Consider the following 22,126-nt stretch of genomic DNA (forward strand, 5'->3'; position numbering starts at 1 on the left):
TCTCTTTCACTCTCCCTAAATGAATAAATAAATTAATTAATTAAATAAATAAATAAAAAATAAAAATAAAACTCAATGAAAAAATATCCTCAGGTGAGGATTAGTAATTTATAGGAAAGCTATTTAGATAATCTATTTTACCTTTCATTTGGGACAAAATAACTAAAGTATAACTCAAAATTTGAGTGTTTGATTTCATTCATATGATTGTTTTATAGGTCCAGTCCATTATATAATGAAATCTAGTTTTTAAAATGTATTGATGTGGTAGGCTTTTCTGGGGTTCTTTGTGTACTCAGCATAATAGTATGCTGATACTTGATAAACACTTTTCTTTAAAACCGTAAGACATCATTTAGTTTACCGTCCCTGAAAATTACACTAACCCTACAATTTATTTCTTTATACCCTGACACGTGATTCATTTAAGAAATCTGGACTGAGTCTGATAGCCAGCCCTCTGCTGCTTAGCCTGAGAGCTGTGCTTTAATTAAGTTTTTTTTTTCTTTAGCCAATAAAGAAATCTCCTTTGATTCTCAGATAGTGGTGTTATAAAGATGAATAAGAGGTTATCACTTCCCTGAAGAAACGTTAAGTGCAGCCAGTTGGATACTGATTAGAATTTGAATGGAGCTTTCCTTAGCAAAGCCCTTTCTCACCTGTGGATTCAATTGATGAATATTTGTAACTTGTGGGGTTCTGGGTGTATGTTTGATTCCTAAGTAAATCTGATGGCTTAATATAGAGACATGTTTTTCTCCAGAATTAGATTGTGACCCTGTGCATGTGACATGTTTTAGAGATGTATGTTGCTGACCACAGGGAAACATGATAATGTAGCAAGCTCAAGGTAAAACCCAGGATTCCTCAAAAACCTATTCAAAATCTGTGCTTATATCAGGGGCTTTTTTTTCTTCCTCTTCTTCTTTTGCATCTCATAGTTGTCAGGACAACTATGGGATTATCCCAACTGGGTGGGATTATCAAAACAGATTGTGGGCATTGATTAATTCTGCAAAGGCCAAAATATGAATGTGCATTTGTCAAGAGTTCAGGTTTGGTACTCTCTCCTCTATGAGATTCAGGTCATCTTCTGTCTTTTCCCCCATGGCTGCTTCCAAGTATAAAGTTTAGACATTTTCCTTCTGACATTCAGGGCAGGAATACTCTGGATACTTGAAACAGGGGTTAATGATTTGCTTCAAACATTTCCCAGCTAATTTTCAAACCCTTTCCACTTTGGGTTTAGCCGCGTCTGAGACTGTGTGTGATACACATGAGGGGAATGAAGGAAGGAGTTGTTCAGCTTGTTCTTGGCAGAGAAGTCCTGTTGCTGAATAAGATCACAAGTTTTGGCTGGAGTGGCTTGGTAATAGCTTTTTCCACTGTGCAAAGCCAGGCAATCTCTGCCAAACAGCAGAACAGAATCTATACTGTCAAAATGGAAAGAAAAAAAAAAAGTGGCGGCAATTACGAAGCTGGGGGGTTCTGGAGGCACACTTAGAATCTGGCATTTTCACTCCGCTGTGAGGAGGGAAGTGTAGCCACCAGCTAGAGCAGTGTGATCTGCTGCTGTGCTGCCTGGAGACCATGTGACACTGAGAGTGAGGACAGTGTATAGGTGCTGGGTTCAGAATCCTTTATTGTGGGTCCGATGAGAATCTCTACAGTGAAGGTTTTGACATGCATTGTTACTGCACTGCTCTTCAGTTTAGTAACCGGAATGATAGCAAACACTTAAGTGCTTTAAAGCGTGTTAAATCTTTCCCATGTATTAGCTCATTTAATTCTCACGTTAGCCCTGTGAAGTTAGTATGATTTTTTTTTTTTTAAACCTCCCTTTCAGAGACAAGGAAAGAGAGGCAATAGGGAAGTAAATACCTTGTTGTGTGTCACAAAGCCAGCACTTCTGCTCCTTTCTCAGTGTCTTGGCATGAAGAATAATATAGTAATGTTAACAGAAAAATCTTTATTTCCTTTCTTAAATCCTTATGGCTCTTTTTTAATGGCTTTTTGGGCAAATATTTTTTTAGGGGGAGGAAAGAACAGAGGTATGCATATTTCACCAGAAGTATTAATACAGATAACATAATTTTTTTTTTTTACCATTTCTTTGCTTTTCCATTCTAACAGTATAACTTTATGAATCTCAGATTTTTTGCCAATACCGCTAAGAGTATTTAATGTAGATCTAATGTGAAATGTGGTTGGGTACTTTGATTGCTCACCTTATTTTTTGCCTGTTCACTTTGTTAAGTGTTTGAACCATAAAATTTTTAATACTGGATAACAATTAAATAGTGCCTGCATAATGCTATTCATTGGAACATTTTTAAAATCATGGTTTTGCATTCAGACTTTACCATTCATTATTAATGAAAATGTTTCCCATGATGCACATGTCTGTAATAAAAGCGTGGGCAGGGATTCTTGGTGTTTTATTCCCTAAAACTAGAAGAGCTCCTGGCATGTAATTGGTGCTCAGTGAGTATTTGATGAATGAGCATTCATTATGACTGGGTGCATAATGAAATTAAACACCTTGAGCTTATTTATATGTACAATTTTGCTTTTCCTCTACTAAATAATCAGGGTTATTGTTGATGGAGAAAATTAGGAACAGCATGGGAAGCCATGGGAGCAGAGGAAATTGTACCCTTCCTCAGCCCCTGCTCAGGCTGGCACTTTTGGAGCTCCTTGAAGATGTCTTTCTCAGTCATCTGAGTATTCTTAGTACTGACAGCATAGTGATATAACCGTGAGGGAATGGTTGTGAAAACTAAATGACTTAAACTCCTGTCTTTTTATTAATACCTAGTTTTTAAAAATCTCGGTCATTGCAGAGTCTGGGGAAAATGTCACCAAAGGCTTAAGGCAAGAGTGAGGGGTTGCACATTTGGGGAGCAACCATCTAGCATCTCTGAATTGGATGCAGCAACCTCGACCCCATTGGGCTCAGAGGTTCTGTACTCACTGCCCTCTGGCACTTAGAGTTCTGACAGTATCAGTACCAAGAGATCACTTAGGCTCTGCTGTAACCAATTCTGCTGCTCAGTTAGGGCTAGTCTTTGGTTCACAAGACCTAGGGTATGTTTCTCTGAGGTTGGCTCAGCCCATTAGCACCTCATACAATAAGCTTAGGTTTCCTGAGGCCAGGCATCCCTTTATATATTTGAAGATACCTCTCTCATTTCAAGAGGCTATTCTACACCACCACTTTACTGAGGGCATTTCTATCCACTTTTGTGACATGGTTGACTGCTCTTCCCTTCCGGACTATTGTCCCTAAAGCCGGTGTGCTCATTTGTCTGTTAATGATCACTGGGCAGCAATACTGAAACAGTATTGATTAATGAGTAAGTGTTAATGTCAGGAAAGTTTCCAGTGATTTGCTTTAGCATTCTTTTCTCAGAAAGAACAGGTTCTCAGAGAAATTCTTGAAGACTTGGTTGATTGACTGATTTGTACTTCAGTTCTTAAGTTTTCATTCACAGTTTGTAGTTCTCAACATGCCTGCCCCCGACGTACGTGGTTCATATATTAACTCCTCTTCCACTCATGTGTTCCTCTCCATCAGCAGCCTATTCCGTCATACTGACTAATGTCCCACCCCCATTCGTAAGTTCCTGTACCTGTCTAGTTCAGTGTGTTTTGGAAAGTCTAAAGCAAATACAGCATTTTTAAAAGTTCTCTAATTTTTTTAACAGAAGCTCCATAACCTACTCCCACCTCCCCACATGATGAAACAGGGACACAGGCAGACAGTGACAACAGGACACCAGGAAATGCCAAGAAGGTCAGCCCCATCTTAACATGATGTTTGCAGGACTGTGGGCATCACACATCAGCATTTCTAAGAACCATGGGAGTCCAGTATATCATTTGTTGCTCAAAATACATACACAATTTTCTATTAACAATTAGAACTCTTTGAGTATTAAAGTTATTAAATAATGACCACAAGTAACATGATTAACAGTCAATCACACCATATAATTTGTGATCACATATAACTTGTCATATTTTCAGTCTGTCTTTTTCATAGAGGAAAATATGTTTAATAACCTCAATGAAATTCAGCAATGTTTTCTTTGTTTCTAAGACTCAAAAAATATTTTAAGAAGCATATATGGTGTTTTTTCAAATGGCAGGATTTTACTTCCAAGGTGCCAGTATTAATGAATTCATGAATATACATGTTTTCTATGAATAAAACCAGTTTACATTTTGATAATTTCTCTTTATTTATATTGACTATAAGAAACTAATAAATTTGGCCATTAAAAAACAATAAAAATGCATAAAATATGTTTGTTTAAAGTTAAATATTGAGTTAATGATCAGTTTTTCTTAAATACTGCTTTGTGGTACATAGAACTCATTCATAATTCAGGATAGTCTTGGCTACAACATATGTGACCATAAGAAGGATCATCACCTTTAATAGCTGGGAATTCCTAGTGAAGTGAAAACATGTACAGTCAAGGTCAACAGTGTTCTTTTGTTGCAATTTTCTATTTCCCACCATGAAAGGCTGCCAATAAGTGTTCACTGGTCCCAGTATTTTTCCATATATGAAAGAACGTAGCTTTGTTTCTCATTAAGCACTTATGCTTCTGGAGCTGTAATTTAATTTCAACACTTCTATAGATATAGGACTCTAGAAATTAGTTGTTTTAAACATGGATACTACATTTTCCACATCTAGGTGAAATCTGTACAATACCATGATAAGTAAACTATTTAATCTGAAGAGTGAATTTATTATACCTAAAAAATTATGTCTGGATAATGTCAAATATTGGAATATAGTGACACGTTTACAAGTGCTATTTTTCTTTATTTAGTTGTATCTTTATGTCCTGCCTCTGGAGATATTCTGTTTAAAATGAATTCTGCTAAATGGTATTATTCTTTGCAGTAGAGATAAACTTTCAATATTATCATACAGTGAATTCAATAATGTAATTAGTAAACAATTTCAAGTTAAGGAATTGTAGCAATTATACTGTTTTTTAATAGTTTGTTAGGAGCTATGAATTAAATCTTCATTTTAATACGACCTAATTGTAACTCAAGAAGAGAATGTTATTTGGAATTTAGCTACATTTATCCTCTATTTATATATTTATTGTCTAAAGTTTTACATTTGTCTCCTTTTCCCCTTGACCCCTGTCCCTCACCACCCTAGCCATTCCCACCCAGGCAAGCCCTTTCCACTCCAGTGTCTGTGTCCATTGGTTATGCTAATATGCATGCATACAAGTTCTTTGGCTGCTCTCTAACACCCCTCCCCTGCCATTTGTCTCTGGATCTATTCTTATTCATCAAATGATGTTGATCATTATATCCCACATATGAGTGAGATCATGTGATATTTATCTTTCTCCAAGTGGCTCATTTCACTTAGCATAATGCTCTCCAGTTCCATCCATGATTCTTAATAAAATTCTATTTTAACAGTAAATAAAATAGAAGCTAGAGCATTATGTAAATGGAAAAATATACTGAGAGGAAAGTAAGGATAAGTTGTTGACTAAGTCAGCATCAAGAGGTTAAAAAATCTCTATATTCATAGGTAAGGCCCATGAATAAATACATAGAATTATTTTCTAAATTTTCCTTTCTTTTTATATTGTGTGTATTGACCATGAAGCAAGCTATGATGTATCCAATATAAATTATGTGGTGAAGATCATGTGAGACCAGAAACTAATATTTCTCAGATTCAAATCCTAGCTCACATATTAATTTGCTTGTTATTATTTTGCAAGTCCCTATTCGATCTGAGATCCTAAGACCTTTAGCCGACTTAATTCCAGAGAATGCAGGACCTAATTTCCATGTATTCTGTTTGATATGACTTTTACAGAAAAGGCAGAGCCCTGTAGCCTTAGCATTTCCCCTGGAAAAAAATCTTGATAGTCTACAAACAGACAGTATCTTTCCTCCAGTTAAGTATTCTGCACCCTTCAGATTTCTGGTCTATTCATTAGACAATGACTGAAACTCTCAAACTCATTTATAATTTTTTCTAGAAAAAAAATTTAGGTCTAATATTTAACTGTTTCAACTGAGTTTGGTTGATTTAAAAAGGTGAATTCACTGTTTAAATAGTAATTAAATTAACCAGTAAAAATAGTATCAGATCTTCAATGTCTTTTTACAACATTTAATATTACTATTGAGTTTAACCATATTGCTAGTTCCTAAGGACAGAAAAAAATTCATAGGGCAATTGAATAGCAGTTTTCATTCAGAATGGTTTGTTATTATACTAGCATAATGACGAAAATTACAAATTGAAATGAAAAGGAGAAAAGAACATTCGGGGGACTTAAGAATCTCAGCAACAGGAACATTTCTCCTAAGTGTCCAATTTAGAATATAATAAAGCAGTCCTTTGATATCTTTATCATTTTTGTCAAACTGAAAAAGGACACTTTGAATCACTTTAGTAGATTACTTCATTCATTCACTCAACATCTGTTGACCATGCACTTTGTACTAGCACTCTGCTAGAAATAAGGAATGTAAAAATTAGTAAGTCACAGCTCTTCCCCTAATATGTTCAGCATCTATTAGAAGATGACGAAAATAAACAAGACTGGGTAGTTCGAGGTAAATCACACAAGATGCAAAATAATAAGTTTAGTTTATGAAATCACGATGAATAGTGACATAGAGAGAAGCTAAAATTAATGTGGCTCAGAAACTGAAATAAGTATTGATTAATAGTCATCAGAATTTTGAAGAAGGAATATACAACAAGTTGCAAAGCCATGGCAAAGTCTGCTGTTTTAGTTAGTGAAATAAAATGAAAATATGAGAAATATATATATCAGAACTTTGCAAGATTGTATAATGCCACAATAAAACAGTGACGGAAATTTATCTCAGATGTATTTATCATAAAGCATAATGTCGGATATGATAACAGGGAAGACTTATGGAGCATAGCAACAGCAAGCCAGTGGTTGCAACGGTGAAACAGGAAGATCAGTTTCATGGCTTGTTATGTTGTGATTCTACACAGATGTATGCAGTGGTCGATAACCTGCAAGAAGGTGTGCTTAGGAGATGGCCTTCCTTGATTTTGTTGTTCAATCAAAACATGGTACAAATTGTTTTAGAGAATTATTGTTTACATCCAACCTCAATCAGCTAGCAACTAGTTTTATGGTTTAAGTCAATGAACAGACTATACTAGTAATGATGTAGGTAAAAAAATGCCAGGCAGCACTACATTTTGGTTATTGTGAGAGTGTTATCTGTCAAGGTGCATAAAACAGCAAAATTTGCATTTTCCCTCTACTTCACTGGCCACTCCTCCTTAGTGCTTTTTGCTTAATCCCCTTGATTTCTCAACCTATAAATGTTTCTGGGTGCTTTCTCTCTCTCTCTCTCTGTCTGTCTCTCTCTCTTCTTTTCTCCCCATTCCTGCCTCATTCCCTTACCCCCTCAGCCTCTCCACTTTCTCTACCTCATTCCCCATTTGTGCTGATCTTATCTAGTTCTGTAGCTTTATATACCATGAATATGTGAGTTACTCACAAATTTAACTCTCCCTGACTTCTCCATGAATCCAGTCATTGTCTTCATTGGATATGTAATATGCATCTCAAACTAATTATGTCAAAATTAGGAATATATACCCGGGTCCACAACTCTCTTTCTTGTTTAGTTTCTTCAATGTCACTCCATCATCTAACCAGTTTTCTGGGACAACACTTGGTATCATTCTTGCTTCCTTCCTTTTACTCATTCCTCATGTTCAATCCTTCAAAAATTTTTGTTAAACATCCATCCAGAAGGTATCCTGAATCCTTTTTTTTTTTCTTCTGACTTGACTGCACCTGCTTTAGCTATCCTCATTGTATCATTAGACTGTGTTTACACAAATTCCTGAATAGATGCTGCTTCCTCCCTTGGCCCCCTGTAGTCCATTTTACTACTCAGAGCAGCAAAAGCAGGATTTTTTAAAATATAAAAGAACCAGCATCATCACACTTGGAAAACTTTTATGACTCTTCATTGCCTCTAGAGCTCCTTCTGCCTCCTTACCTTGGCTAGCTACCTTCTGATCAATCGCTGTGAACTCTTCTAACCCCAGAACTTAACTCCTATCAGTCTTGGGCCCCAGCTTCCCACTCTGCTTCTGGGCCTTTGCACTTAGTATACACAGGGCTGGATCCTTCTATTATTAAGTCTCAGTTCATATACTACCTTTTCAGAAGTGAAGTGCTTTTGCTCACACCTAGCCTGAGACTTAGTTGTCTGCATGTGTCTCTTTCACTCCCACTCACACACTTCATCTCTTGATGGACCACTGTCTCTCAGGGACTTATCTGTAGTTTTCTTCAGGACACATGCGACTCTGTGATACCTTAAGTGTTTGTTTTCTTCCTTCTTGATCGTGTTTCCTCCATGTCAAATACAAGTTCCTTCAGGATATGGGCCTCATCTCTCCTTTTCATTACCAAGCCTTCAGCATCTAGAAAAGTAACAGCACAGTAAGTATGTTTAGAGTGAAGGCAAAAGACTCTACAGGTCAATTTGTCCTTTTTCTATCTTCAGATACTCTAAGGAGATTATCAAAGGATAAAGAAGCTACAGATATCTGAAGAAAGGTCTTATTCACTGCTTTGGTATTGTTTAGAGAGAACAAAGCATGGAAAGTGCACATTTTTTAGAAGTTGAAATTCCATATGTTAGCAACTGTTTGCAGGATGTAAATCTAGTGCTTTTTTTTTTTTTGCCTTGTTTCTTTTTTTGCTTTTTAAAAGGCTATATGTCAAAATAGAATTTGATTTTCAGATCCTTAATGCACTTTGAAAAGTTTGCAGCAGGGAGAAAACAATACAAAAATGTGCACTGTTCACTTACAAACACATTTTATATCTTGGGATTAGGAATCAATGTATGAATAATTCTTCCATGGAAAAATGAAGGATAATATGAAATAGTGCTTTGACTGCAGATATATTTTATTATTTTCAGCTGTTTACAGAATATACTACCATTTGAAAATGTGCTGTCACTGGAGTTATTTTAGGATAGAGAAGAAGAAAAAGTTCCAGTCATCACACTTCTTAGTAAAGAGAAAAACAGACATATATTAGTGGAGAGGTTTTATAATCGCAAAAGTATTATATCAAGAGTTAACATAAAGAGACTATGGTGAACAGATCACATCTACCATTCCTAGATTTTCCTTCGTAGTTTTAATAATTATCTACTTTCTAATTTATTCCTGAGGATTCTGCATATGCGCGTGATATGATTGTTGGCACATGCTGGGCAGTGCTGTGATTATTGGAATATGGATTTGGATTTAGAATGCCTGAATTTGAAACACAGCTTTAAACCTCTTATTAAGTGTATACCCTGTGCACATTACTCTTCTTTTGCAAAATGACAATTAATAATAAATACTTGCCTTTAGGGGTTATTTTGAGCATTGAATGAGATAATCTATGTAGAACTCTTAATGTCTGGAGCATGATAAATGCCAAGTAATGTTAGTGAACATTACTTTAATATTATCTTTACACTTACCCATGTGATTATATCTTATTAACTGTCCTCTTGCCCATGACAGGCCTCAGAAATTGTATTAAAAGAAGGTTTCATCAGAAGATTAAGACATAACTGCATTAATTTGTTAAACACCTCTAGAGCAGTGTTTTCCAGTGCAGGTAAATAGTTGTTATATAGGAGAAAAGCCAATTCTTGTTCTCCTTCTTCTTCAACAGAAACATTGTTTTAATATTTTGAGAAAAACTACATTAAAAAGAGTTTTAGTCAGATGCCTATACATCAGAACTTTCCAGAGCCTTTAAAACATTAATGTAGAACTACATTTAATTTATCTGTAGGCTTTAAATCTTAAAAGTGTATATTTAAATGTTTGTGTAATTAAAAGGTTTCAAAATGTTAATATGCACCATGGTCTTTCAGGAAGAACATAAATTGTGCAATACTTTCCACAGTTGGGATTTGTGTTTTCCATAGAGGGTCTATTTTCTCAGTTCACAGGTAGTGAAAGGATGATTGTTAAGAAAGACAATGTTCTTATGTTTAGGTTAGGGATCCTTTCTTATAGTCAGATTTGGACATATGAAGAATCTTATCATAAACTTGAAAAACCTTGTTTAGTGCTAAATTTATAGAAATTGGATAAGGACATTTAAGATGGAACTGAAAGTAGGTTATAATTTCACCTTCTTCATTTTGCTCATCCTTGAAAGAAGCTTATTCTTGTGGCTTAAAGTTAATCAAGTAGTACAATTAAAGAAAATTAGTCTGTGTATAGAACAAACTGGTAATGCTTCTACTTTTCTTGCCTGAGAATATTTCCTACTTCTGTCAGGTGTTTCTTCTAGTAAAAGAGGTTGCAAAACATAGAGGTGCAAAATAAACACTGGAACTAGGTTGCCTGGTTTGGAAATCTGTACTTACTAGCTGTGTGACACTGGCCAAATTACTCAACCTATCTGGGCCCCAGTTATCTCATCTGAAATTGGAGGTAATAAATAAATACTAGGATTTGGATTTGATAGGATTGTTATGAAGATTAAATGAGTTGTTACTTTTGGATAAGAACAATTCCTGGCATATAATATACAATTTATATTTGTTAAATAAATAAATTGAGCTGGAGAAGCTATCATTGCCTTTTCTCTTTATTTTCTATTACTTTTCTCCTGCTATGTGGCTAGTCTCAGGTTCAGAGGATGTAATAACAAAAAGAGTAAGTGTTCATTGGTTGATAGAAATCTAATTCTACTACTTGTCTCTGAATGCAGTGGTGTTCTGTCTTGAAACAAAGAGTTAGTAAAGATTCTTTCTCAGCCAGTTTCTGTGGGATAAATGACCAGGCAAGAAAATTGGTATTTCTGCCCTCCATATAAAGCCATCTGGTGTTTCTGCTTGATTGTGTATTGTATTAAGCAAGAATAAGTGATACATCTATTAGTGGGGAAATAGACTCAGAAATCTTCTAAACTCTTATTTTAATAGTACCACTAATCTCTTAATTATTTCTACGATGATTTGGTCTACTATTATAATAGTTAATATCATCTAACTCTCAATCAAAATGTATAAAGGATTGTCATTACCCCCAATCTATAGTGAAAAAACAACAAGGAAATTAGTGACTTCCTAATTTAGGATTAGTTCTGGTTACTGGGAAACTGGTTTACAAAACCAAGGAACCCAACTCTAGCATCAGTACTCTTAACAATTCTACTTCCTACCTCTCTTCACCAAGAGACTTCAAAATAATAATAATGGAGCACCTGAAAAGTCTAAATTTATGGCTTGGTATCTCAGTGCCAATTTCCCCAAGTCTAAGCACTGAAGACATACATATACATACACACATAGTCATACACATATGTATATGCATGCATAATGCTACTGTAGACATTATAATCTATAATGCAGTATATACCCACATAACTGGATTATAATTATAATTGGTCCATAACAGCATCTTTCATAATAGTAAGAAATTAGAAACAATCCCAAATGTCCATCAGATAATATTTAGATAAATAAAATGTGAAATTTCTATGTAATAGAATATTATTAGGCAATAAAAAGTAACCAACTACTGACACATGCTACAGCATGCATGAACCTCAAACATATTATGCTAAGTAAAAAAACAAACAAATAAAAGACCACATGATATATGATCCTACTTATATGAAATGTTCATATGAAATGTTCATTAAAAGCAAATATACAGATTAAAAAAAAGTGGATTATTGGTGACCTGGAACTAGGGATTGTAATAGGGATTGATTGCAAATGAGCATGAAAGGTTTTTTTGTTTGCTTGTTTGTTTGTTTTTTGTGGTGATGGAAATGTCCTAAACCTGGATTTTGGCAACAGTTGCACAAATCTGTAAATTTACTAAAAATTATGTACTTAAACAGAATTGTGCACTTAAATGGGCAAATTTCATCATATGCAAATTTTACCTCAATAAATCTGTTAAAAAGCAAACAGACTGGATCGTAGTCCAGAGATTTAGTATCCTGGACCATTGTTTAGTGACAAAGATAAAGCAGGCTAAAAATCAAATTCATAAACGTATAATCCATATTAAATTTTATATTTTTCTGCCCTCTCTTCATAATCAGAATAACAGATAAAAAGTTGCCCTAACTGGTTTGGCTCAGTGTATAGAGCATTGGCCCACAGAAAGGTCCTGGATTTGATTTCGATTAAGGGCACATACCTTGGTTGCAGGCATATCCCCAATGGGGGGTGTGCAGAAGGCAGCTGATCAATGTTTCTCTCTTATTGATGTTTCTAATTCTCTATCCCTTTCTCTTCCTCTCTGTAAAAAACAAATAAAACAAACAAACAAATAACTATATATTTTTAAAAAAATAAAAAATCAGTTATACCTAGCGTGAAAAATAAATTGGCAATAAAATAGGCAGTTTTACTTATTTAGAATTTTGTACTGATATAATTTCACTTTGATATGATAAGCTGAGCATATGACTTTGGAAATACATTTATTTTCTCTACTTCATTTAAAGTTTGTCCCTAGATGAAGATGTTTAAATGAAAGTTGTATCATGGTATTAGATTTATATATGGAAGAATATCTGCAAAATGTAGTAGAAACTCACTACAGGTATTCTGGATATGTAATTATTATATCCCTTTATAACCAATAACCCAACTTCATTATGTTCTGTTCTTTAATTTTCCCTTATTTCTACTTTGGATGATATGCAGGGAATTCATTTATCACTTTTCCCATTTTAAAGATTAGGTAATAGAGGCATACAAAGATGAAGCTAAATCATGTAATTTTTTAAGTGGCTGAGGTGAGCTTACTACTCAGTTTTCCTGAATACTAGCCATATGTAACCCATAAGCCATTCTATTGTAATACTCTCTACTCATTGAAATAATAGATAACTAATAAGTGCTGACTGATTAAGTCTGTAGAGGCTTGATACATATACCTTGGTTCATAAGCAGTTTTGTTACTATCATAAGATTCTCTTAACATCATGTACTAAGTTGCACCTGCAGGTACCGATGTACTGTAATAGTCTTTATTGTGCATTATCAAGCCTCTTACATTGGACAGATGGAGAAAAGTATGATTCCATATGCATCATACCTATTTAAAAATAATGTTCCTGAATGCATCATTTTTCATTTCTAGACTTCAAGCTTTGTAAAAAAAAAAATAAAAATAAAAAATAGGGAAGTATAATAGGCTATTTAACTGTTTGCTGGCTTGCCATACATCCAAAGAAGAGAAGTACACTATTGCTTTCACAAAAGAGGGAATTGGCTCTGATGTACCTCCAAGTTATTCTTCTCTGGGAATATTCTGAATGGCACATTTCCTGATGCCTAAAAGCCTTAGATCCCAGTCCATTTCTTACGGACTCAACAACTTACTGTTCAAGCCACACTTGCCCAAAACTCACAGATCCATTCCCTCCCCCCCCCTTTTTTTTTTTAGCACCTTTCTTAAAGAAATAAAAGAACCGTTTGTGTGTTTTTCTGTTTGTTCTGTTTGATACATTATCTCTTGACCCATTCTTAGTACAGTTAGTGCTAAATTACATAGACTTCCCTTCTGTTGTCCTGGTTCAGCTGTGTATATTTCTTCTTTTAACAGCAACATGGATCCTATAATCATTTCTTCAACATTCCTGTTATCTTGTGAGTTTATGTTCTTTACTCATGAAGATGGATTGTTCCCTGGAAGGCTGAGCATCAAGCCTGAAAATGATGTTTTTTTATATGCAGTTGTCCTGTTTTCACTTCATGGTTGTTTTTTTCCATTCAGAAATGGACGCGCTGACAGCAAGGGAACAAAGATAGGTATCTTTTTCAGAAAGCAGTGTGCATGGGAACTATGTAAACATTTTTCTGGTTACGTTTATTTTGTTTCTAAGACAGTCATTTTTTTTGGATATAAGTGAGACTGAGTGGGGTAGACTTAATGTAAAGCACATGTATTGGCCAGTTTGCAGACACTTGTTAGAGCTCTCCACACATATGGTGCATAATGGATTCTGTTTCTGTTATGTGTTTTTGGCAGAGCCCACCACTGCACTTCTTAAAGTCTAGGAAACATGTAAGTTTATTGGAACTCTTTCTTCTCCTATGCTGTAAAGGGGAAAGGATTTAAAATGTGGGCAAGAGAGATTAGATTTCTCCAGGATAAAGCAGATTTTATCTTTTGTTGTATGAAATTTCATCTCTGTCTTTCCCATCCAACAGTAAACATCTTAAAGTCAGGAACCTCTGATTTTCATTGTTGAATTCCCCCAACTTGCTTATAATACAGGCTCTTTTTCTTCTTTTGTTTTTCACAGAGACTATATTCAACTTTTAACATGCATGCTTGATAGCTGAAAGTGCATATATCTAAAATGCAAATTTAACATGCAGAAAAGTATTTCTGGATGTCTCTTGACCAATAAGAGGATCTTAGAATGTTTTAATTCTGCTCACTACCGTACTGTTCAGTATTTTAGACTTATCTTGGTTTATATGCCTAAAGTAGTTAGGTACTGTTATACTTATTGTGTTATACTAGTAGTGCATATTTAGATTTCTTGCTATATTTCTCAGTTTATTTGCTCGCCATTGCTTCACACTCCTTTCTGACATAGTTTACATATTCCTAAATTATATCCTTTGTTTATTTAGCGACAAAGAGGCAGTAGAAGTCTCTTCAATTTTTCTTTGTAAAAGATTTATCCTTCATTTTAGATAATGAATTATTGGCCATAGTATTTCAGGCAAACAGTTACATCCACTCATCCTTTTAATAACATTAACCCATTGTCTTCTGGTTTCTTCTGTAGCAGTTGAGAAGTTTGACATCAGCTGTCAGCCTAACTTTCATTCTTTCACATTTAATGTCTTTTCTTTCTGTTTGCTTTCAAGGTCTTCTATATGCTTTAGTCATTGGCCATTTCATTATGATGACCTCGAACATGGATTTTTAAAAATCACTCTCATGTCTTATTTTTTTCCCTTTTATAAGAGGATTCATGTTTTCCCATCAATTCCAACAAATTTCTAGCCATTCTTTCTTTACTAGCCTACTGCCATTTTCCTTAATTTCATTCTCTTTCTCTGACTCTTTCTACTGAGAGCTTTTATTAAATGTTGTTCCTTCTTATTATATAATTTATATATCTTAACCACTTTAATATTTCAAAATTTTTATATTACTCGGCTCTATTTCCTCAGCTGTTTTTTAGTTCACTGTTTTCCTCTTTAACTGCATCTAATTTGATGTTTAACCTGATTATAAGTTTATTTGCACTTATACACAGTATCTTGTTCTATTTTTTAATGTATTCCATGAGTCACTTTAAAAATACTTATGTCACAGTTTAACCTACTTTTATTATCTTAAGTGCTTGGATTTTTATTTGCATTGTTTATTCTTCATGCTAAGTCTCAATCATAGTGGGTTATTTCCTTATATATTTTGTCACTTTTTAATTAAAGGTCATCTAAATCTTTAAATCTCTTAAGACCAAACTTGCCTCTACTTCTGCCAGGTACTATCACTAGCTCATTACTAGACAGACCTTTATGATTTCTATTCCTGGGGGTGCCACAATGTTCAGATTCTATAAATTTCAATTCCAAACTCAGGCAAAGTTTTTAAAAAGTTACTGGGGGGAAAGAATTTTATTTTTCCTGCATCCACAGTACAGAAAAATGCCTGTGTCTTATAATATATAATACACTTCTTACCTACTCCTTCACAAAGCTTACAGCTCCTCCAGGATTCTAATGGATGCAGGTGATACTATCTCATTGTCTGTGGTCTACTCGAGTGTCAAGTCCTAAACAATCGCCTTCCTCCCCAGCACAAAGTTTGCCTTTGCACCACCTCATGGGCTTACATTTCTATTTCTAGTACCTGGGCAGTCCCTTTCCTGTTTTTATCAAATCTAAAAATACATTTTAGAGAAGTCTCAGGTTTTCTATTCCATCTAGTCTGGTATATTGTGAGGAACAGTGTCCCATATTCCTTAGTTGCTTAGCTATATTTTATATAATATAAGCATTCAGGACTTACCAACTGATAAGCTGATTTTTAATGTTAGGAGTTGACTCTTATCATAAAGAAGCCAGTGACAATAGAATAAACTGATAGTAAAGATTTATTTAAAACATTAAACTTCAGAAGGAATTTACTGGACTCAAAATAGAGGCAACCTCATCTTTATAAAAGCTGATATTTTAAAGGTGATTCTACCAAGAGTCTTGATTATATATGCACATACATAATATAGACCTTAAGTTCTTGTTTTCTACTGAGCTTCAAAAGAAAGAGATAGGAAGAGAAGTAGTTTACCATTTAAGTATTGCTTTTCTCATAATTTTTTTCCTTAATAAAGGAATCCACTTCCTCTATCTTTATGCTTTTCTATTTTTCTGCTTTCAGTTCACTCTCTCCCACAAACTTTTAAAAAAGACCTCTCTTACAGAGAACTCTGATTTGACAGTGCTGTTGTGAGTTTGCTCTTAAAATGCATGCAGAGTAATGCATAAAGGTAAAAAAAAGTATTAATACTGTAATAATATGCCATCCTCCTTCTTAGTTATTTTAAGTAGTTTCGTCAATTCTTGAATTTCTCCTTCATTGTTGGCAGGCATCATACTAATCTTTAAAAAATTATCTATAGAAATGGCACCAAAGACATGTTATTTCACTAAGATCAGTCATGAAGTTGTAATATTGTGACATTTTAAAACAACTGTATGTATAAGCTAAGCAGTTAATTTGGTAATATTTAAGGATAATTTATGACACATATAGGCTAGAAGAATTTCAATCATTATCATCTATAATTTAATAGTACTGTAAACTAGGCACATTCCTGAGATTTTGCCATTTATTTATTCATTGAATTTTAACAAGTCTATGAAATTCTGTGATAATTCTGTCAAAGGAAAGGCACTCTGAAAGGTCCTGGTTCTTCTCAGAGTTATGTAGGTAGGAGATAATGAAGCTGAGATTTACAACCAGGTTCTTTGCAGTCTGGTTTTGCAATTTAGCTGTGAAATGCTTTTCTACACTGTCTTACTTCACATATACACACAGCAGCACACACATACAGCTTATTATGTGCTAATTACCTCTAAAATATCTCTTCTTCTATATGTCTACATAGCTCTCTATTTATCTGGTTAGGAAGAAAAGGGGCAAATATTTTTATTATTCTGTTTATAAATCCTGACCCCAAAATAAAAAGTTATCCAATTAATGATAAATACTCCAATCCCAATGAAAGATGTTATTTTAGAGGAATAGAGACACATGTTTCATTGAATTAAAGCCAAGATTTTTTATATGCAGCTAACTTTAAGGAATTCTGAAATCATTTTTGTTATGGAAAAGCAACAGATTTTATTTCTTCAGTATCTAGTGACCTAACTCAGCATCTGTGCCTTACACAAACTCAGAACAATCAAATGAATGACATTTATCATCAGCAAGTGACATTGTTTTGTGCTTAGCCATTTGATACATCATATTTATCTATTGACCAATAGAGACCCAGCACATGAATTTCATGCACAGGTATGGTCCCTAGGCCTGGCCTGCGATCAGGGCCCCTTCCCTGGCTGCCTGCAGCTGGCCCCATCCCCCCACTGCCACCCACCCCTGGTTTTCCATTTGCCCTGGGGCAATGGAGCCTGCCAGCAGGGGGGAGAGACCAAGTGTTTGGCCATTTCCACCCACTCACTGGCCCTATTCCTGCTGCCAGTTACCCTCTGTGTATAGAGTGACTGGCAGGGTGGGGGCCTTGGCTTGGCACAGCCCACGTCCCCTGTCACCCACCTCCAGTTCCCCATTTGCCATTAGGTGATGGGAGCCTGCTGGCTGGGGAAAGAGACTGAGAGGTGGTCAGTGCACCTCATAGTGACTGGTTGAGCGGCTGTTCTGGTCATTCCACCCTTAGGGTCAATTTGCATATCACCCTTTTATTATATAGGATATGAGATATTTAATTATTATTTTTGATCCAGTTAATCTATTTTTTATCATTTTAATATTATTTTAGTCTGTTAGTTGTTACTGCTTTTTAACTCAAATTTTAGAAACAAATAAAACTGAAAATAAAGTTCTGATGAATAGGAATAACATTTTGCTTCCTTTTGTAATATATCAGTGTATATATTACATTCTGTTTTCTTCTGTAGTTTGACAGATTAAGCTCAGTAAAAAATTCTATAAAATTGCTTTCTATATGTCCAAAATCCAAAGACCCAAAATGATAGTAGCTTTTCTGATTCCCCTACTTCTTCACCTTAAAATAGCATTACTGTTATTTAAAGTCAACTTTACTGACTTCAAATCAATGACATATAAATATTGCAAGGATTTTTGCATTTATGGCATTAATGCAAACATATTTGATACCAGATGGAAAGAGAAACGCAACACAGGCACACACAAAGGCTTTGTGAAGGCAGTTATTCTAGAGCTGCATAATAGCTTGGTCATCCACCAACAGCAGTTTAGAAGGCGGTAGAGTATCAGAAAAGACTGCGCTTTATTTATGCACTATCTAACTATGTACACATGGAGAGAGAACTGGAATTACATTTAGAATGGTTGCATGTGTCTGTGAATGGAGCACAAGGATGTGGGCCAAATGTAGAACATGAATTTTATTGCTGTTTTCTTCAGAGGACATTTGGCCAACCCTTTCATCCTTATTGAAAAGTAGTCATATAGTACTGTCAGATGACCTCACCACTCTCAAAACAAAGCAACTAAGGCAAAGAAGAACAAAGCCCAAGTCTTCTCCCCTGGCCCTCTGAGCCTCACCAGCACTACCACTGTTGGGCTTTGACCTGAAGATTGGGCTTGCGTATAGGGTGGGCAGTTTTCACTCTGCCATTCTGGAAATTGGCAGTCTATGAATTGGCTGTCAGTTGCTTGGCTGACTTCCTGCAGGAACTAGAGGCAGTAAGTGAGAGAAATATCCATTGCCTAATTTTTTTTTTTTTTTTTTTAAGAGGCCATTGTAAGACCAATGCCCTGGCAACTGGAGGAACAGAGTAAAGGTAGAGCTAGGGAAGGAGGAAAGAGGTCGTATCAAATAAGTAAACAAGGACAAATGGTGAAGGAGAAGAACCAAATTTCCACCTAGTGGAAAATTATGCTGATGCTGAGTAGGTTCTGACCTGTCTTCTCTGTATGCAGAAATATTTATGCATCCTCCTCACTTCATTCAACCATCAAATGCTTACTGAGAACTATGTGCCATGTAGTGTGTATCAGCTGAAGACTCAGCCATTGTACCCAAGACTTACAATCTCTCATCTGATGGAGCTAACCGATTAATGACTGCAACAAACAAAAGCCATAGTTATAATGCAGTTAGATAAGTGACAACAGAAATAATGTGAGTACTATGTAGTTTCTTAAAAATGCCTGGGGAAGGGAAGAAATGTTTTTCCTTGTCTTTTTTTTTTTTTTTTTTTTTTTTTTTTTTTTTAACAATTTCTCCAGACTTTCTAAGATAAAAGAGAACCCTATTTTCAGGGAATATTTTCATAGTTTCACACTGCCCTTTATCCCACCTGAAATGAGGAATAATCTCCTACAGGAGAACACCATCTATGACAATAGAGAGGAAGTTTAACACCATCCAGGCTTATCGACATCCATCCATCTGCTCTTGACTCTGTAGGAACACCTGGGTTTTTCTTCTGTTCTTGTTGACTTTCATTCCTTCAGACAAAAACAGCAAATATAAGTAAATGTCCTTGTTGTCTCTGAAAAATGTGCCAGGAACAAATCATCCACATGCAGCTTCACTCTCCATCACTGAACCAAGGAGAGCATTAACTTGAATCCGTAGGCATTTTCAATCCTAAGCTCAAGGCTGACAGCCTTTTTATATTGATCATATTTATCTGGTTGTCCCAGAACCTCAGACCCAATATGTTAAATGATGAATCATCTGTTCTCTACTGTTCTTGGCTCCATCCTTCAACTCCATTCCTCTTTAGATTGCCCACTCCTATACTCCAATCAGAAATGCCAATACCTTCCTTATTCTTTCTCTCCACCTCACCTTTCACATCTAATCAGTCACCAGTTCCTACTTGTTCTACCTTCCAAAATCTCTCTACTATTTATCTCTTCCTTTGTTCTTTAGTCCCTTCAGGTTGTTGTCATTTCTTACCTGAACAGTTGGAACAGCATCCTTGCTATTCAGTCTCAGCCCCATCAGTCACCAAATTATTCTTTAGATCTGAAAATTTGAACCTGTCATTTCCCTGTTAAAAATCTTCAACAGTGGCCTGTTTCCCATAACACTGTTTTTTAAACATGTGGGGTTTTGTTTTGTTTTTTTGTCAACAGAATATTCTTTTAATTATATTTTATGTAATATCTCAATTGCATGGAGTTGATTAGATGTGAAGTTCAATGAATGGGATGGGACAAAAGAAAGCCCTAATCTCAGAGACTCTTCCCAGTATGCCTCGCTAAGTGACCTAAGGTACCTCAGTGTATTTCCAGAGCAGAACAGAAAGCAGCTTGAAAATCATCTATCTATAGAAAAAAATTATAAGTTCCCTTGGGTTACCTACAAACCCTTAATTATCTACCTGTCTAGACTCATTTCCCACACTGTGCATCTTTACATGTAATTCTGCAACCACATTGAATTGTGGCTACTTCACAGACATGCTGAGTTCTAACATGACTCTCTGTCCCTAGACACTAATTCCTCTGTCTAAATTGTGACCCTCTTTGCCTGGATCGGTTTGACTCAGTGGATAGAGCGTCGGCCTGTGGTCTGAAAAGTCCCGGGTTCAATTCTGGTCAAGAGCATGTACCTTGGTTGCGGGCACATCCCCAGTGGGGGGTGTGCAAGAGGCAGCTGGTTGGTGTTTCTCTCTCATCGACGTTTCTAATTCTCTGTCCTTCTCAATTCCTCTCTGTGTAAAATCAATAAAATATATTTTAAAAATAAATAAATAAATAAATTGTGACCCTCTGACAAGAACTCCAAGAAACTGACTAGTCATCATCTGGCTCAATGAAGTGTCATGTTCTTTGTCACACTCCCACGTCTCACCTCTAGGCACACTAAACCTTTCCCTTTCTATGTGTTCCCACTGTGTTTTACCTTCATCTCTGTAGCATATTGCTTTGACAGCTGTTTCACTAAAATATCGAGGTTCGTGACTAGGTTTTCATTGTTGATTTATCACAACCTAGCATAGTCTTTCAGCCTCTAGTGGGTCATTAGTAAATATTTGTGACATGAATCAATACTGTAACTTGCTTCTTGAGTTATTATAACTAGAGTTAAATTAATTTAAAAAATAAACATACTATTAAAATAAAGCTATATTCTTTCATTTTTAAAACTTAATTAGAATTCAAGTATGTTTGTTGGTAATAAAGTGGTTGAACAAAATAAGACATATATAGGTAAACACAAAATAAGAACTTAAATTGTCATTTTAAATCTAATTAGGATCCATATTTTATATATGAAACTTTCTCTTTTGGCTTCTTTAGCTTATTAGTAGTAAATTCAAGGCATTTGAAGAGTTTGCCCAGTCTCCAGCTGGTGCAGAGTTTCTCTTCTCTATGTGATTTCACTGTGAACACAAGTCATTTAGATGCAATGATGTTGGGAAATGGAAGCATGGTTAAAAAAGATTCTCTGTTTTGGTCAAAATACTATAAATATTTAATAAAGTGAGTTATAAAGTATACATTTAGTGACTAATCTTTTTTAACATAAAAATTTATTTTGAACATTTTTATTGAGAACTTGATGAATATTACAGAATATGTCCCCAAGTGTAAAGTGGACCAGTTACCCCTTCCTGTAAGCTCAGAAGTGCCCTACCTCTTTTTTCAGAGAGGGCTTCAGAAAACCTGTATGAAGTGGTGGGTGAGGCAGTAACCTTGGAGCTAAACCATTTTAGCTGAGGCTCTAGAAATCCTTGGTTAGAACTTAGAGACCTGGGTTTCAAAATTGGACATTCTCTTATTAGCTACGTGAGTATTTGTGCCAATTATCTAACTTCTCTCATCTTCAATTCTATTTTTGGGGAA

The 22,126-nt window shown here is 35.2% G+C and overlaps 1 protein-coding gene across 5 annotated transcripts in view; it reads left to right on the forward strand.

The window, feature by feature from the left end:
- Positions 1 to 22,126, forward strand: part of PRR16 (proline rich 16) — a 219,343-nt gene that overhangs the window by 94,991 nt on the left and 102,226 nt on the right. For 3 of the 5 annotated variants that reach the window (XR_004983028.2, XR_006739810.1, XM_045571871.1), the window contains exon 2: positions 3,708 to 3,790. The exons of 1 other annotated variant lie outside the window; for it this stretch is intronic. Coding sequence is in view for 1 of the 4 variants with exons in the window: in XM_045571871.1 (XP_045427827.1) it covers positions 3,708 to 3,790 (83 nt within the window). In the remaining 3 variants the exon portion in view is untranslated. Of the gene's footprint in view, positions 1 to 3,705; positions 3,797 to 22,126 lie in introns of those variants that run through there. One more of the 5 variants, XR_006739811.1, reaches the window with a different exon arrangement.

Source organism: Pipistrellus kuhlii, unplaced genomic scaffold (assembly GCF_014108245.1).
Source record: "Pipistrellus kuhlii isolate mPipKuh1 unplaced genomic scaffold, mPipKuh1.p scaffold_m20_p_4, whole genome shotgun sequence".
In the NCBI taxonomy this organism is placed as follows: Eukaryota; Metazoa; Chordata; class Mammalia; order Chiroptera; family Vespertilionidae; genus Pipistrellus; species Pipistrellus kuhlii.